The sequence below is a fragment of the Castanea sativa genome, chromosome 8, assembly GCF_040712315.1.
Source record: "Castanea sativa cultivar Marrone di Chiusa Pesio chromosome 8, ASM4071231v1".
Taxonomy (NCBI): domain Eukaryota; kingdom Viridiplantae; phylum Streptophyta; class Magnoliopsida; order Fagales; family Fagaceae; genus Castanea; species Castanea sativa.
This window is the reverse complement of record NC_134020.1, coordinates 3019182-3038209: the sequence shown is the minus strand read 5'-3', so window position 1 is coordinate 3038209 and position 19028 is coordinate 3019182. Positions and strand designations below refer to the sequence as shown.

The following is a 19028-nucleotide window of genomic DNA, read 5'->3' as shown; positions in this document are numbered from 1 at the left end:
ATGGCCTAGCCAATATAGCTGTGTAAGGTGAATATGCCTTTACAACTATGAAATTAACCTGGACTTCTTCATCTTCAACCTACACTGGCAACTTAATCATTCCCTGCAGAATCACCGGCTTCCCATCTAAGCCTACTAACGGTGAGTCATACTTTTCCAAGTCCTCATCCTTCAGATTCAAACCATTAAACAAATCAAGATACATGATTTCTGCTCCACTTACGTCATCAACCAAGACTCGTTTCACGTTATATCTCCCAATCCGAATAGTTACCACCAATGCATCATCATGCGGTTGGCATGTTCCTTCCTTATCCTACTCAGAAAAACCCAAAACGGGGGTTGCCGACAACTTCACCCTTTTAGCCATTTGATTGCCCCTTTTCACGGCTTCCTCCCCAGGACCACCCCACACAGACATGACCCTGGAAGACGCCCCAAGCTCTCTCCCCGGCTTCGCCAAAATAACATTAATAGTGTCCAATGCTGGTCGAGGCGTATTACCACGGTGCGATCCCGCTCCTTGGTGCCCGAATTGCCCTTCTTGTCGAGATAAAAAATGATTGAGCTTCCCCGCCCTGGCCAATTGATTCAAATGATCATGCAACGTCCTACACTCTTCCATGGTATGTCCCTTATCCTGGTGATAATGACAATGAAGACTTTGGTTTCTTAAGGACACATCTCCACTCATCTTATTAGGCCATCTAAAATACGATTCATTCCATATCTTCTCTAGTATTTGATGTACGAGTTCTTTGAAAAATGAATTAACCAAAGGAGTCCCTACTGGCAATGAATGACCCGAGAAATCTCGCTTAGGACGATTACCTTGATACCCCACACCCCGAGGATCTTTCCTTTCCGGAAACATTTTTGCTTTGCCCTTGCCTTGAATCTGATCTTCCTCAACCCGTTTATATTTATCTATGCAATCCATAAGTTGGCGCATGTTCGAAGCAGCTTTCATTTTCAACGACTTCCTCAGGCCGTGTTCAGTAAGGAGTCCTACCTTAAAAGTCCTTACAACCACATCCTCAAGATCTCCATCGATCCCATTATAGGTTTCCCAGTACCGATTTGAATAAGTTTTAAAAGTCTCTCCTTCCCTCATTGCCATGGATAACAATGCATCCAAAGGTTTAGGGACCCTGCTACACGTTATGAACTGAGCCCCAAACGCTCTCGTCAACTCTTGAAAGGACCCTATGGACCCTTCCTCCAAAGCATCAAACCATCGCATGGCCACCGGTCCAAGGCTGGAAGGAAAAACTTTACATATCAAAGCTTCATTATTCGAATGAACTGCCATCTTCTGGTTAAAATGACTAACATGCTCCACAGGATCAGTCCTGCCATTATAAATGGTAAACACAGGTTGAGAAAACCTATAAGGGAGCTTCGCCTTGTTTATCCGTTTTACGAAAGGGGATTTAGAGATTTGCCTCAAAGCCTTACTCATAGTATCATTTCCTGTGCCTTGATATGACCATCCCTCAGCTCGTTTTCCCACTCCTTTCTTAGATTTACCCACAAAAGAAGAAACAAAACCGGACTCACTAGGAGAGAATTTAGACACCTGATGATCATCCCCCCTTTTTCCTTCCGCAGAGCTATCACTAGATGAAAAGGACGGGCTCCGCCTATCATTCCTCCTTCGTTTCAGCCTTTTGCGTAAATAATCTATCTTTAACTGCATCTTCTGCAACTCATCATCATTGGATACCTGATCCCCAGTATGTAATCTCCTCCTTCCTGCACGATCACTATGATACGATTCCACCACCATACTTGGGGTGCACTGTCTACCATTCCTCCGTTGCATGCTTATGGATTGGTTCTCCCTCTGCGAACCAACTGATTCTTCCCTTTCTTGGCTTGCTTCTGCTATGTAACCTCAAACCAGATCGTCACACTTTATTGTTCCCACAGACGGCGCCAATTGTAAGGACCAAAAATCATGCACAAGCCTAAAAGTTTAAGGAAGATCCAATAATCCAAGGCCCAACACAATGAATTTGTAGAGAAGGAACAAAACAACAAAGGACAGTGGCATTCTGACAGTTACACCTAGACAATCAATAGATGTATGGTCCTCGGGTATTTCCCTTGAAGGATCTATTACATTTACTTCTCTCAGTTCTTTCTCTTTTTTCTCCCTCTCAGCCAAAAAACCTCCCCCTTTCTAGCCATCTTCATCCCTATTTATACCCGTTGCTTTTGTTATCTCCACCCTTCATCTCTCACCTAACTTAATTCTTTTGCTGACACTTGTATATTTGCTGACAGAAGGTGGTGGAAAGAAGTTCCTTAGCTGTAACTTCTACTGTTCAGGTCACCTCCACATCAATGCAACAGATAAAGTTGGTGCTCCCTATTCCATGCGGCCAAAAAGCCTAGTACAGAGCATTTAATGCAGCGTTCACAGTTACCTACCCTCAAACCCGATATTTTCCCTTTCTCTACTATATATAACCAATTTACCCTTTGTACTTCTCTAGGCAATCCCGCCTCTACATCCTCGAGTCCTCGGACTCTTGACTTTCATCTTAATTGCCATCTCTTTTGTTCCTTAAGCTTCACATTTGGTCCTCGAGGCTTCATCCTGAGTCCTCGAGTCCCCACATTTACTATTTTAATATCTTTATTTATATTTTATTACTATTAAATTAATTAGGACGTCATCACAATTTGACCTCAATTAAATCTCGGTCGGCCCAACCTTAAAATCCTTAAACTTCTCCCTTTTTCAAATTTTTGGACAGTGTAATTCTCCCTTTTTCAAATTTTTGGACAGTGTAGGTCTGAACAACAGGTGTTATATATGTCCTAAGTCCTAAGTTGAGGGGAGTTTTGTGTATCCATAAGTAGTAGGGACAAAATTAATCTCTTCCTGATTACCCTCTTATGTAATATTTACATGTAATGTTAATTTTAACCCCCAACAACACACTTCCCAAGAATAACAAAAAATCACGAAAATTCCTAATATTCAGGAAAATTAATCTCGTCTTGTTTGCCTAAGAAGGCTTATGTAAGTACATGCTATGATGAAAAATCAACCCGTTAGAATAATTGCATTTCCTGAATATAAAATTTGCAGTTATTTGCTGATAGCAGATAATGATGTTTAGAAATAACAAAAAATCCATAAGCACATCCATCGTGCCCACTCTAAACTTTTGATAGGGAGATTTATAAATGAGTACTTCTAATTTTAAAACTTTTAGATTTTAGATGCATTATCGAACAAATAATTTTTAACTCCACTGGATACACCAATAATCCCCAACTATTAGAGTTAACACGAATGAAAAACCAGGTTAACAAATGTTACACAATGATAAATGAACGAAATCATCTTCAAAGTCCCACGTAATCAGTCCCATACACGAGCAACACGACAACAGTGAGAAGATACATATAATGTAATCAGGTATGGATTAAGTAATTATACCATTATCTGATAAATTGGGTAACTGAAACTGAAAAAATTCCGGCAAAATCACAATTATTTTTTTTATCTTTAAAACGCAAGCCAAAATACTAAGCTACTATTTCGTTTTAAAAAAATATCTAAGCTATATTTGAAGTACCAGGATCTCACAATGATATGACTGTAATGGCAAAAGAGACGGAAAATCAACCCAAAAATGAGCAACCAAAACATTGCCGAATCGAAAAGACTTTTGAGTGCTCATGCAATGGCTTAATCTCTTCCTTGAATAGTTTACGAGGAAAATGCTTGTGAAAGGCTTTCACTGCTCCTGTCACCCCATCTTCATTTTTCATGGCATCAGCCACCTCAAGAGCACGCTTCTTGACCTGCATAAGGCAAAGAAGAAAAATTTACTAATCCTGTTCATTAATTTAATTGAGCATTGCTATGCCAAAGACAAGAAAAATATACTAATTCTGTCCATTAATTTACTTGGGCATTTGCTATGCCAAAGGCAGGCAATTAGGCAGAATGTCTTTTAAACTTAAAATTCTCAAACTGATAACACATATGAACCCTTTTTGCATTATGTCAATCCTCACTTGCAAGATGTAGAATTACGTCTCAAATCTTTATATGTATGGCTTTTCCTTATTGTTTTTGGGAAAATATTGTTCTTTCCTTGTGAATTGACATCTATTATGTTTGCTAGAACATGACGAGTAAGACTCCATAACTTTCATTACTACCCCAGTATACCTATGGGTGTAATGAGTTTTATTCATGTCCAGATGTATCTACAAACGTTTGCAGTGTTTAACATGGGACTCTAAAAAGTGAGAGAAGGAAATATGATCTGGCTCAAAACATTGTCCTTTGCCTATAATCATTATATATGTAAAAGCTGTGGATCCTCACCTACAATAACTCTAGAACAAGGTTTTGTTGTGGCACTCCCTTTGAAAAGGAAATCGGATTGCTCTTTTATTAGAGTTCACATCTTTTAAAAAAAAAAAAAAATTTGTGTACTAGGGGCAAAACAGTAATAGCATGTACTTTATATATAAATAAGATTTTATGTGTTAGGGTTGACTTATCAAACCCTAAACACCTTCACTTTAAACAACAAGGTATCAGAGCCACCAACCCACCCACTATTGCTGTTAATCCTCCGACCACTACCCACCGATATTGTTGTCGCCAGCAACCATGACAACACCTCGCTAGCATCGACGACCCTAACACAAACCTCCAACGATCCCGATTTAGTGGCTGAAGGAGTTCTCCAGCATCAGTGACCCTCTCTCAGGTCTTGCAACACCAGATCGACGTCGCCTGACCTCAAGAGAGGCAGGGTTTTACTCACCCTCCTCCAGCGACCCATCCTAGCCCACTCACCGGTCCTTGCATCGCCACTCCTGCACCCTAGCGCCACCGCCAGAGTTTTCAATTGAGGGTTTCAACCATGGTTTGATTTTCTTCTTTTCTTCAATACGTTCTGATTATATGTTTAGGCAGCCTTGGGTTGATTTGTTGGACTAGACTTTGTTGGTTGATGTTTAGTGGTGTATTGGGCCTCTTTTTTTTTTTTGGGTGTTGATATGGATTTGTTGCTGCCTTGTTTTTGGAATAGTTTGGTGTTGATTCTTTGATAGATGAGTTGCTGTCGGATTTGCTGATTGGTTGGAGTACATTGGTGTGGTTGCTGGTTGAAGTTTGGTAGAAAGAAGTTTGATTACATGATTAGTGAACCCCCTAGACCTACAGACCCTAAATTTGCTGTTTAGAGAGCCGAAGATGAACAAATTAGGAGTTGCTTGTGGAATAGCATGGAGTTAAGATCAGTTGTAGCTTGGTTTTCTTACCAACTGCTAAACTTGTTTGGGAACAAGCTAGGGAACAAGCTAAGGAACTTTACTCTAGAGTTAACAATTTGAAGCATATTTATGATCTTCATCAAAATTATTTCTCCTTGAGTTTGAGTGATTTGTCTTTGGAGGACTACTATAACAAGTTTAAGGGTGTATGTGAAGAACTCAATATTTATCAACCCATCTCCTCTGATGTAAAACTATGAAGAAACAGCGAGATTCTATACATGTTGCTCACTTCCTCTCTAGATTGCCTAAAAGTTTAAATCCAGTAAAATGACAAATGTTAGCTAGTCCAAACCTCCCTTCATTGAGTGAAGTCTTTGGTAGACTTCGACAAGCCACATTATCTTACTCGAGTACTGCCTCTTTCTCTTCCTCCAATATTGATGCATTACCTTCTGGTGATAAATCTTCCTTTACCACTTATATAGGGAGTAATAGAGGTGGTCGTAGAGGTCGAGGTCGTGGGGGCCAAGGCCGTGGAGGTTGTGACCAAGGGGGCCATGGTAGTGAACAAAGGGGTCGTGGTAGAGGACGTGGTCTTCGTAAGTGCACTTATTGTCATGATGAGAATCATACAGTAGAGTAGAATTTTGTTGGGAGTTGCATGGTAAACTCTCGGCTTACCAAGCTAGTTTTCAAGTTGAACAAACCGCCTTCACAATCACTTCCACCATCATCCAGAGTAGCCTTTATTCCTGAGGAAGAGTATAATTGCCTCTTGTCTCTGCATTCCAACTCTGTTGGGTCTGATTCTACTGCTACTCTAGCTCAACAAGGTACTTCTGCTGCTTGTCTTGCCACTCAAGACCCTTGGGTCATTGACTCAGGTGCTACTGATCATATGATACATACCTCAGGTTTACTCTCTGACCTTGAGCAATCTTTTTTTTTTTTGATAAGTAAGAATGATATATATACGAAAGGTTACTCTATGCCTGAAAAACACAGAGCAACCCAGGAATTACAAGAAGAAGAAAACAAAGAGAAACAAGAGAGAAAACCAAACAACAAAAAAATTACAATAGGAAAAGGGAGCAAAGAAAAGAAGGGAGGGAATCACTAGACTTGAGCAATCTAGTAGTCTTCGCAATGTTACATTGGCAAATGGCTCAGCCACTACAGTTTCTGGTTTGGGCACTGCCAATCTTAGTCCTAATCTTTCTCTCTCTTCTGTCTTATATATTTCTAATTTTCCTTTTAATCTTTTGTTTATTAGTTAGCTTACTAAACTTTTGAATTGTGCTGCAACTTTTTTATCCACTCATTGTATCTTTCAAGATCTCAAGACGGGGAAGATTATTGGTGAAGGGCATGAAGCTAGTGGACTTTATTACCTAGATCGATGTGGTTCTTCCAGTTTAGTGGCTTCTCATTTGTCTATCTCACCTCTTCAACATCATTGTCGTCTTGGTCGTCCATCTCTCCAAAACTTGAAGTCATTAGTTATGTCGTGTCGTCAAATTGAGTCTTTACAGTGTTAAGCAAGTCAATTGGGTAAACACCATAGGGTGCCTTTTGCCTCTAGGCGTGAGAGTCGTGTTAGTAGTGCTTTTCATTAAGTTCATTTTGATATTTGGGGTCCAATAAACACCCCCTCATTGTTGGGATTTAGATATTTTGTCATTTTTGTTAATGATTATTCTAGAGTCAACTATATTTATCTTATGAAAGAAATGTTTGAATTGTACTCAATTTTCAAATCATTTTATATGGAAATAAACACTTAGTTTAATGCTGCACTTCGTATTTTTTGGTCCAATGATGCTCATGAATATTTTCATACATCTTTGTCTCAATTTTTTGATGATCATGGTATAATTCCCCAATCTTCATGACCCCTTTTTTTTTTAATTCGATAAGTAAGAAGAAAATATTAAGAAAATATTATTGAAAAAGGAATAGCAAGAAATATACAAAGAGTTCATGGTAATGAACAAAGAGTAAAAAGAAACAAAAAGACACAAAAAGACACAAGCAGCCACTAAGCTATTCTAATGGACAAAAGAAAATCCATAAGAGTAAAACAATCTGAGAAACCCCAAAATCGAGCCCAATCAAAGAGGGTCCATTGGCATAAATCTAATAACTGAACCACAGATTTTCCAGTATCCTCAAAAGAACGCCGATTCCGTTAAGTCTAAATAGTCCACATTAAACAGCCTAAAACCAAATTCCAAATATCAGAATTACGCTTCCTAAGCCAATGATACCAACAAAATAATAAGTCCGCAATTGAACCTAGCAAGACCTAATCGATCCTAAACAACAGAAGCATATACGTCCACAAAGAATGAGCTACCGGAAAAAAAAGTAACAGGTGATCCACAGATTTCTCATTACAACAGCACATACAACAACGATTCGCCAAAGGGAAACCACAAAGCATAAGGTTATCCAAAGTTAGAATCTGACCATAAGCTGTTGTCCACATAAAGAATGCCACCACTTTAGGAACCTTAACTTTCCAAATGCCCTTCCAAGGGAAAGTAGAAGGAGCTGCATTTCGAATCTTATGATAAAAAGACCGAATATCAAACTTCCCACTTCCATTAAGGCCCCAACAAAGACTATCACAACCTCCACCCCTAGGAATCCAGGTTTGGATGAAATGAAGTAGGGAGTAGGAAGCCGCTAACTCCAAATCATTGAATTCCCTATAAAATCTTAAACTTCACACTCTGTCACTATCACCAACTAGAGGGCTTAACGCTATAGAAATACAAGCTTTCTTACTGGCTGAACACATAAATAACTAAGGATAAAGAGTTTTAAGATAATTATCCCCAGTGCACTTATCATGCCAAAAAAGAATACGAGAACCATCCCCCACCACAAAAGACAAATGCTTAGAAAAACTTTCCCACCCTTCACTAATACTCCGCCATAAACCACAACCATGAGCCCTTCTACAAACTCTAGTGCACCAACCCCCTTTCGCCTCCCCATATTTCACGGCTATGACCCTCCGCCACAGATGAGTGATTTCAAGGTCATACCTCCAAAGCCATTTCCCTAATAGGGCCTAATTAAAAGACACCAAATTCTGAATTTCCAAACCACTCAACTCACACGATAAGCAAACATTTTCCCAAGCCACCAAGGGGCATTTGAAACACTCAACTAAAGAACCCCACAAAAAATTCCTCTGAATACATTCCAATCTGGTCGCCACAGCTTTAGGAATAGTAAAAAGGGAAAGATAATAAGTCGGAAGGCTTAAAATGGTACTTTTCAATAAAGTGAGTCTACCACCCTTTGACAAATAAAGCCGCTTCCAGCCCAAAAGGTTCTTTTCCATCCTCTCAAGAATTGGATTCCAAATAGAAGTTGTTTTATACAAAGTTACCAATGGCATATCCTAATAAATCATAGGCAAACTGCCCACCCTGCATTGAAGAATATTAGCCCAAGTCTGAATGTTGCTCACCTCCCCGATAGAGACAATTTTACTTTTCCCCACATTCACCTTCAAACCAGTAAAAGCTTGGAAACAAGTCAAAACTAGCCTAATGGAAAGCAACTGCTCTCTAGAGGCATTGCTGAAAAGAATGGTGTCATCAGCAAATAATAAATGAGAAATACAGATACCAGTAGAATTAATAGAACCCACATGAAAACCATGAATGAGATCACCTTCCTCAGTTTTCTTCATAAATCTGACTTAAAACCTCCATGATCAAAAGAAAGAAAAGGAGAGACAACAGATTACCTTGTCTTAGACCTCTAGAGCAACCAAAGAAACCTGCAGGAGATCCATTAACCAAAACTGAGAAGCGAACGGTAGTGACACAAGTCTTTAGCTATCTCCTCCATCTACCCCCAAAGCCCATCCTCTCCAACAAATAGAACAAAGTGTCCCAATTCACATGATCATACGCTTTTTCAATGTCTAACTTACACACCACCCCTAGAGTATGACACTTCAGTCTACTGTCTAGACATTCATTAGCAATAAGCACTGAATCCAAAATCTGTCTACCACCAACAAAAGAATTTTGCGACTCCGAAATGAGTTTATCCAGCACCAACCTCAATATGTTAGCCAAAACCTTAGACAATAGCTTATACACATTGCCCACTAAGCCGATAGGCCGAAAATCTTTGATATTCAATGCATTATTTTTCTTGTGAATCAAAGATAGAAAAGAATCATTCAGAGGTCGTTCAAACTCTGAGCTCCTATGAATATGATCAAAGAAGGTCATAACATCTTTTTCCACTACACTCCAGCATTTTTGAAAAAAGGCCATAGTGAAACCGTCAGAACCTGGGGCTTTATCACCCTTCATCTCTTGAAGAACCTTTACCACTTCCTCAGAAAAATCCCTCTCAAGATCAAGCCGCTCATCATCCTCAATTCTAGCAAACTCCAATCCGCCCATTGAAGGACGCCAAGTATCTAAATCAGTGTACAAACCCTAATAAAAAAAGAACCACCTTAGACCACACCTCTTCCTCATCCTCATAAAGGACACCATCCACCTCTATACCTCGAATACGATTAATTCTTCTATGGGAGTTTGCTACCCGATGAAAAAAGCGAGTATTATTGTCCCCCTCCTTCACAAATAATATCCATGACTTTTTTCTCCAATAAATCTCCTCCAAAGAGGCTAAATGTGCAATCTCACCTTTAATCTGAATACGATGAGTTTGTTCCTCCTGCGAAAGACCCGACAAGTCCTCCCTAACATCAAACCCAACAATTCAGATAAAAGATGGGTCACTTACCAAATATCATGTTTCATATGCGTGTTCCCAAATCAAATTGGAATGATGTTGTTCTCACTACCTGTCACCTAATTGATTGTATGTCTTCCACTATTCTAGGTGGTCAGATCCCTTATACTGTGCTCTCTCTCCTAATGCAACTTTGTTCCATCTACCTCCTAAGATCTTTGGTTGTGCGTGCTATGCTCATATCTTAGGTCCAGGGAGTGACAAACTTGATCTAGATCCATTAAATGTGTTTTTCTTGGGTATTCTCATACTCAAAAAGGATACCGATATTACTCACCTACTATTCATCGTCATTTCATTAGTGCTGATGTCACATTTGATGAATCTCAATCCTATTTCTCATACGATTGCTAGTGACAGTTCTCCTCCTTTTCTTCCTCTCCTCCCTCCAGTGTCTCCTATTGAATCTCCTCAGAAACCACTCCAAGTATATCGTCGTCAGCAAAAGCCTCCAACAAAGACTTCTTCGCTGCCTAGTGATCCACCTCCTAATCCTGACTTTCTTCCAATTGCTTTGCGCAAAGGTTTGTATCTCTCACCCTATCTCTCAGTTTGTCTCTTATGGTCACTTGTCTTCATCTCTTCATGCCTTTACCACATCCTTGAATTCTACTGTTGTTCCTAAGTTTGTCCAGGAGGCTATGTCGATCTCTAGTTGGAAGTCTGCTATGGAGGCCGAAATGTCTGCCTTGTCTGAAAATGCTACTTGGTCTTTAGTTACTCATCCTCTAGGGAAAACTATCATTGGTTGTCATTGGGTGTATACTATAAAGTATTTTCCTGATGGTTCTATTGAGCGTTTGAAGACTCGCTTGGTTGCCAAAGGTATACCTAGACATACGGTGCTAACTATGCCAAGACATTCTCACATGTTGCTAAGATTTCTTCTATCTAGACTTTGATCTCCTTGGCTGCTAATTTGGGCTAGCCATTATTTCAGTTAGATGTTAAAAATGCCTTCTTGAATGACGATTTGAAGGAAGAGGTGTATATGGAGCAACCACCTGGTTTAATTGCTCAGGGGGAGTCTAGAAAAGTGTGTAGGTTGCATAAGGTCATCTATGGTCTTAAACAATCTCCTAGAGCTTGGTTTGGTAAATTCAGTGAAGTAGTGTTAAATTTTGGATTGTGACGTTTCTGCTCTAATCACTATGTTTTCTCATAGCTTTGCAAGAGGAAAGATTTTGTTGATAGTATAGGTTGATGATATTATAATCACCGGTGATGACAAGCAGGGTATTGATGATTTGAAAAGATACCTTCAAAACTCCTTTCAAACTAAGAATCTGGGTAAACTTCGTTATTTCTTGGGTATTGAGGTAGCACAGTCTAAGGAAGGCATCAATTTATCACAAAGGAAGTACGTTTTGGATATTTTGGAAGAAACCGGCTTATTAGGATCTAAACCAATGGAGACTCCTATGCATCCTAATGTCAAATTGTATGAAGACCAAGGGGAGCTGTTATCTAATCCAAAAAGATATCGTCGTTTGATTGCTAAACTGAATTATCTCACAATTACTTGCCTAGATGTCATTTGTAGTTAATGTTTTGAGCCAGTATATGAAAGATCCTCACCTTTTACATTGGGAGGCAGTTATTCGAATTGTGAGGTATCTTAAAGCACATCCAGGTCGTGATCTTTTGTATAAAGCTAGTGGTCACTTCCGAATAGAACCCTACACTGATGCCGATTAGGCTAGATCCCATAAAATAGAAAATTCACTACTAGGTATTACACTTTTCTGGGAGGAAACTTGATTACTTGGAGAAGTAAGAAACAAATTGTTGTTGTCAAGTCTAGTGCAGAGGCTGAGTATAGAGCCATGGCACACACATCATGTGAGCTTATGTGGATTAAGAATGCACTTAAGGAATTAAAATTTGTTGTGAAGCTGCCTATGACTATGCATTGAGATAATCAAGCAGTAATTTACATTGCCTCCAATCCTATGTTCTATAAGCGAACCAAGCATATTGAAGTAGATTGTCATATTACTCGGGAGAAAGTAGAAGATGGTGTAATTGCAACTCCATATGTTTCTACAAGAGTCCAGATTGAAGATATGTTTACCACAGCTTTATATAAGACTCGTTTGGGTTAATTATGTAACAAGCTAGGATTGTATGATATATACTCTCTAACTTGAGGGGGAGTGTTATGAGTACTATGGGCAAAACAGTAATACCATGTACTTCTTTATATATAAATAATATTTTGTGTTAGCATTGGCTTATCAAACCCTAAATACCTTCACCTTAAACAACATATTTAACTCTTTAATATTGAAGTTGTTAATTACATATGATATATTCATTATTTAATTTAGAGTTACATTTGAATTCTATTGTGTCATTAAATTAAATATTATTTAAATCTTACAAGTTAAGTAACAATTCTATTTCTAAAGTTGGCAAAGAACAATCTATTTCAAAACCACACCATAGAATTCTCATAGTAACTCCATAGAGTCCTTAAAATTGTAACCATTCGTGATTAAATGATTAGTGTAGAATTTTTTTTTTTTTTTTTTTTGATAAGTAATAAGTTTATTGATGTCAAAATGATTAGTGTAGAATTTGCCCAACTATCAACACTTAAACAAACATTAACTGGCACCATTTTTAGTATCTATGAAACATGGGGGTTGCTCATGGGTCGGTGGGTGAACATTATGACTTGACCATGTCAAGTGATGGATCTTTGGGCTTGGTGTCAACTATTGGAATGGTTGAATTGAGCTCCCTACTTTCAGGTGGATGGTCGGACTTTCGACAGGTGATATTTTTGACACAAATTACCCAGAGAGAGAGAAAAGAAAAAGGAAAGTGAGATACACTACCAAGGACCCCAGGAATAAAATTTATTAAAACAATCTAAAACTTTAGCAATCTGATGAGAATCTAAAATCAACAAAGAACAGTACAAATACAACAATTGAAAGAGAGAAATGGAATTCTGCACAAAGCCTTCGAAGGGAAAAAGGCAAGTGATGGTGAATTGGTGAAGACCGAGATGCAAGTGATTTCGAAGGCTTAAATGGTCTCGAAGGCAATGATGAAGGGATCACAAGGGTTGACAACAGCTAGGGACAAAGAGGTCTTGAAAGACAATGAAGTTGTGTAAGGCTGTCTTTGGAGAGAGAGAGAGAGAGAGTATGAAAATCATATGGAAATTTAAAAATAGAAGGATTATCTCCAATGAAAATCATGTGTCTAGATAGATGGGTTTACTGGTGGGTCAGTTCTTTCAAATATTTGCTCACTTCTAATAGAAGATAGTGATGCTATGGAAAAATCTTAACCATTAATTCAACCATGAATGGTTAGGATTTTAAGGTTGAGTTACAATAGGAACTCTAGAAGATCCGTATCAATTTTTACAAGCATTTATCAATTTAATATCAAAGACAATAATCACTTATGACATGTTAATAATTATTTAAGCTAGCATTAAATTTGACTTATATCATGTCATGTATTTAAATATTATTTAATCTTAATCTTACAAGTTAAGGTAAGATTTCTAATCTATAGCTGGTAGAAAAATACATTTCTAATTTAAACAACATTGTTTTACCATATGCATTTCCAAAGAGGCAATCAAATTATAAAGGAGATGCTAATTGAATCCAATTAACTTGATGCCTTATTGGTAATTAACCTTAGGTGGAAAATAGGGAAACTATTTACAGGAAAATAAAAAGATAATTGGCGCTTTAATTAATTACAATAATTAAATATTTGTGGCTTCAATTAAATGACATAATTAAATATTTGTGAATTTACTGGAGCAAGACGTTCATATTCTTACTCATATTAATATTAACAATATACTTTTCCTAATTTCTTTCTATTTAATGATGTGTAATATAATTTAAACTAATAATTCCCTAAATCTTTATACAAAACAATGAGTATTATAAATAATTCATAAGAAAAAAGCATCCAAATCATTTTAAAATAAACCATAATATACTAATGCATGGGACATTAGTTAGTTGCGATAAAATTAAAAATTAAAACTAGTATCCCTTTCAATGAACTAAACTATCCGTGCATGTCCTTTTCAAGAAAATTTATCAGCTGCAAGTCTAACTAACAAGATAAATATTTCTGCTTAAGGCATAAAAATAAACTAGAATCCCTTCCATTAACTTAAGTATCAGTGCATGCCCTTTCAAGAAAATTTATGGCCTGTTTGGATGTTTAAAAAAGGAGGGGAGTAGAGTAGAGGAAAGGGGAGTAATTCAATTACCTTGTTTAGGAGTTTTTTAAGGAAGGAGGGGGGAGGGTTTGAAGGGGTTTCAACTACCTCCAACCCCCTCATTTTTAATTCCTCCAAATTGGAGAGATTTGGAGGGAGAGTAGAGCACATAAAATTATTGATAAAGTAAATTACCTAATTTACCCTTATTATATTTATAAAATTACAATGTTAAAAACAAGGGGAATGGCTAATTACTCCCTTCTCCCTTACTAATTATAAAAACATCCAAACAAGGTGGAGGGTAATCATTCTCCTCTACTCTCCTCCCCACTACTCCTCTCCCCTCTACTCTCCTCTACTCTCCTCCCTCTCTAAACTCCCAAACAGGCCATTAGTCTTCAAGTCTAACCAACAAGATAGATATTTCTACTTAAGGCATATATATAACAAGACTCACTTAGACAACAAAATTAAGATAGGATGTTAACAGCTACCTCAGGATCTAGCATGAAGTTAATGGCATCAACCAACTTTTCACGTGAAAATTCATCAATTGGGATAGGTGCAGGACCTACTCCCCGGGCATGAACCCGCTCTCCCCAGAATGGTTGATCACCAAAGAATGGGACAACGGCCGTTGGACACTAAATAGCAGAGAAGACCAACATAAGCAAATGAAACAATCACAAGACTATGAATCCCCTAGAATAGCAGAATTAGTTACCGCAGCTTTAAGGCCAGCAGCAGTTGTTCCAGCACCCCCATGATGCACCTACGTAATCATTTACCAAACAATAGGTGATTAAATATGAATCTAAAACATATATTAACAATAATATGATTATCAAAAAAAAAGACAACAATATAGCCTAAAAAGGTATCATCTTTGACAAGGAGCTTTATTCACTCAACATAAATCTTTGGTTATGTTTTAGTCATATGATTCATTTTCTGTCTGATTAGGATTCTTGCTATCTTTCTGAGTTACTTTGGTACAATCTCTATCACATTAATCTTTTCTAGTACATAGCACACAAATGAATACCATAATGAATGTAACCAACCACGCTATCAAGTGACTGTCAAGAAAATGAAAAGAACAGAAAAGAAAAGTAGAATAGGAACACACTCAGTAAATATCAAACTTTAAGTCGTATGATGAGAGAAATAAATTTTTCATGATGTCAAAAAAAGCAGCCTTAACCACATTATCAAGCAACCTTCTAGTAACTAGATGAACCAAACGCATCACAACTTCAATTTGCAATTCTAATGTTGTTGGCAACCATCAAAATGAAAGTCTTAAGTAGTTAGAAAGTGGATCAAAAATGTACATCAAGCTCTCTAACAACCACCTTGCAATCATTGTCAACCAAGTATGACCCATGTTGGAAACCATCAAACCCATAAGTTTACGCAGTTAGGAAGTGAACCAACAATTTATGCGAAGCTCTCCAACCATGCCATAATCTACTTAACTTGCTCGCTTGTTTCTAAATTGTCAATATACCAAAGCTGTATGGTTGGGTAATGACTTGAACTTGAGTTAATTCTCTTAACCCTTGTAATATGAATAATCTTCTTTAAACAAGTCCTTTTAATCTGAGCAGAAAATGAGGTTTTCAGCTGTAAGTCACCTATATTAGAAACAAACTACATATCCAAAAAAAGAGTAGAAACAAACTAACATTTGAAGGTAAGAATTTGGACCCAATAACGAATAGTAAATGGCTGTTTTGAAGTTACAAAGCAGTTATTAAGGAGGAGGAGCACAAGCAGGCACTTCAGCATCATAAAAAACATGATACAGTTAGAAATTTCATGTGTGAGCAGCTTGATTAACTGCTTTAATGAGAAGAATGAGCAGTTAATATAATATAGTTAAGCTCATAGTCATTGGCTTAAGCTTTTCAGTTAGTTGTGGTCTTTATATGTTATATTAACTACTCAGTTGGAGTCTCCCTAATGCGTTCTCTCCCCCAACAATTGGCATCAGAGTTGATGGTTCGTGGGCAAGTATTCGATAGTAGAGGTCCCACCAAGTAGAGCTAGAAGACTCATGTTCACTCCACCAATGGTTGAGTAAAAAGGTTCTACTAAGTATGTTGGAGGCTCCCATCAATGTGCAAGGATGACTCCCATGTTCTCCGCACTCATGGTTGAGTAAAGGGCACACCATTGGTGACAGTGATGCATCACACTATCACATTTGGATTGTAAAGAAAAAAAGGCTTCCCAAATAGGTTTTATTTATTATTATGCTGAGAAGCATGGACAAAAACACGACATGAGACACGGTGACATAACAATTCTTGAAAAATTAAGAGACGACATAATGGGGGTACAAAAATTAATTAATTAATTAGTTGATAACTTTATATTTTATTTATTTACAGGCATATTTTACATTTATTCTATCTTTTTAAATAACTATCAATCAAAATCTTTAAACACATTGTTGACATGCATGCAGGAGTGTACTTGGCATGTAGGATTGCCCATCCACCTGCAAACTCAACCCGAACCGACATGATGTGTTGCAAATGCCTGTGGCGATCGACAACGGGTGGAGCTCTTCAAAACCCAATGCACTCAGGTCAAGTGGCAAGTTTCGCACATAGAAATCCAACAAAATTGACCCACCCTGATGAAGACACTCCAAGTTTGACAATTTCCACCCTGATGCCCCATTGTTGGTTTTTAACACATCCAACTTTGACCCATGGAAGTCTGAATGATCAAGCTCCAACTTCTTCATAGTTGACAAGGGGTTCCACTTTCTCCTACCCAATGAGGTTGGGTTGAGTCTCAATCTAATCCCAGTGGACACTTGTCCACTACCACCGTGTCTAACATGGACTAGCCAAGGTTTGGGGGTATCCATACTCTATACTGCTTAGTTATAATGTCTTTAGTATTCTGAAGACCGGAAAACAATCCTCTCCATTTGAAGTAGATTCATTTCATGATTCAAAGTGAATATTACAAACCTCATCATTTGAAATTTTAAAAGGCGTGGCACTCTATACATTGTTAGATCCAAAACATAAAATGTTAATCGTGAAATGGAGAGGATCTTGTTTTTTATGCGACTAACGTGTGACTTTTTAATGAAATTTGATGGTTAGTATTTAAATATTGCATATAAGATGAAGGGCCAGGGTTCTAGAGTTACTAAACGCTATAATAAATAGCCCCTTTTGAATCTTACGCAACCCTCTCTTATCTAATTTATGAAATTTCAAATTTGAATATTTCTTTAAGTAACTAATATTTAATTATTCCAACTTCAATCCTATTATCTTATTCTTTTACTTTAATCTTGATTGTTGCTAGAATGTCTTTGTAAACCCTTCTTCTACACCAGACATAAGTTCTCTAACTGCACCAAGTGATATCAAAGCCAAAGATCCTATATCTAAGCCATAAAATTCAGATTTGAGTCAAACGTCCCAACCTTAAGCTATGGTTGCTCATGGTAGAAGTCGTGGGGCAAATAAAATCAAGGTCAGTAGACAAAGATGGCTGAGGTAAGGCATATGATTAAAGATTTGTCGTGAGTTATACAAGTTCTTCTACGATTGAAATCAGTAGGAGCCTGTATGTTGATTCTAGAAGGTGATTGCAAACCTTGGGACATACCAAAAATGTGGTCTTCAAAATGAGAATGTGTTAGGAGTTAACTGTAATAGTTTACTGATGTACTGAAAGATTGGTGTTACATTGTATGTTAGGATTGCTGGCATGTGCTGGTATGTTAGTTGGAATGTCAGTTAGTTTGTTAGTTTTGGAGGGAAGGGGTACTCTTGTATATAAAACTGATAAGGATCATAATGAGAAATATCCAGAAAAGTTAACCCATTTGCTCTTATCTCTTCTCTCTCAATTCTTTCAACTCAGGAGGCTAGTTATCCTCGAAGTAACTGTTTTTCTTCTCTCTTCTAAATTCTGATTAGCCAAGAACCTAACAGAATGACAATGTAGAAGAGCGAAGCCCTTTTCTTGAAGGGCTGAGACAAGAATCATGTAATTTTATGGGATAAGACTCAAGTTATTGGACTTTGCAATTGGACTTTATCACCCTCCATCTCTTGAAGAACTTGTACCACCTCCTCCTTAGAAAAATCCCTCTCAAGAGGGAGCTGCTCATCCTCCTCAATACTAGCAAACTCCAAACCATACATAGAAGGATGCCAAGAATCTGACTCCATGTACAAACCCTAATAAAAATGAACCACCTTAGACACCATCCACCTCTTCCTCATCCTCATAAAGGACACCATCCACCTCTATACCTCGAATATGATTTGTTCTTCTATGTGAGTTTGCTACCCAATGAAAAAAGCAAGTATTATTGTCACCCTCCTTCACAAACAATATTTGGGTCTTTTGTCTCAAAGAAATCTCCTCCAATGAGGCTAAATATGCAATGTCACCTTTAATCTAAATACGACGAGTTTGTTCCTCCTGCAAAAGACCCAACAAGTTCCATCTAGCATCCAAACCCAACAACTCAGATAAAATGCATTTCTTCCTAAAGGCCAAATCCTCCTTATTCCACTTTTTCAAATCATCTTTAAGAGCTTTTAATTTACGAGCTAGAATAAAGCTCAGAGAACCCAGAAAGCAATACCCATTCCACCATTGCTGAACTCTCTCCACAAAACCCTCTTCTTCCACCACATATTCTCAAACTTAAAGGCACTTCGACCTTTTTTAACACAACCAGCAACCACCAAGAGTGGGCAGTGATCAGAAACTA

The 19028-nt window shown here is 37.8% G+C and overlaps 2 protein-coding genes across 3 annotated transcripts in view; both read right to left on the bottom strand.

Moving 5' to 3' along the window:
- Window positions 1–316: 316 nt before the first annotated feature.
- Window positions 317–1789, bottom strand: LOC142605751 (uncharacterized). The gene has a single exon (XM_075777194.1). It carries the CDS (start codon window positions 1787–1789, stop codon window positions 317–319), a length of 1473 nt encoding a protein of 490 aa, XP_075633309.1.
- Window positions 1790–3397: 1608 nt separating this feature from the next.
- LOC142607389 (sterol 3-beta-glucosyltransferase UGT80A2-like) overlaps window positions 3398–19028 on the bottom strand; it is a 50560-nt gene continuing 34929 nt past the window's right edge. For both annotated transcript variants that reach the window (XM_075778851.1, XM_075778850.1), the window contains 3 exons: window positions 14991–15038; window positions 14761–14910; window positions 3398–3825 (listed from right to left, as the gene is read on the bottom strand). In XM_075778851.1, the coding sequence (XP_075634966.1) occupies window positions 3643–3825; window positions 14761–14910; window positions 14991–15038 (381 nt within the window). In that variant the 3' untranslated portion in view covers window positions 3398–3642. The remainder of the gene's footprint in view (window positions 3826–14760; window positions 14911–14990; window positions 15039–19028) is intronic.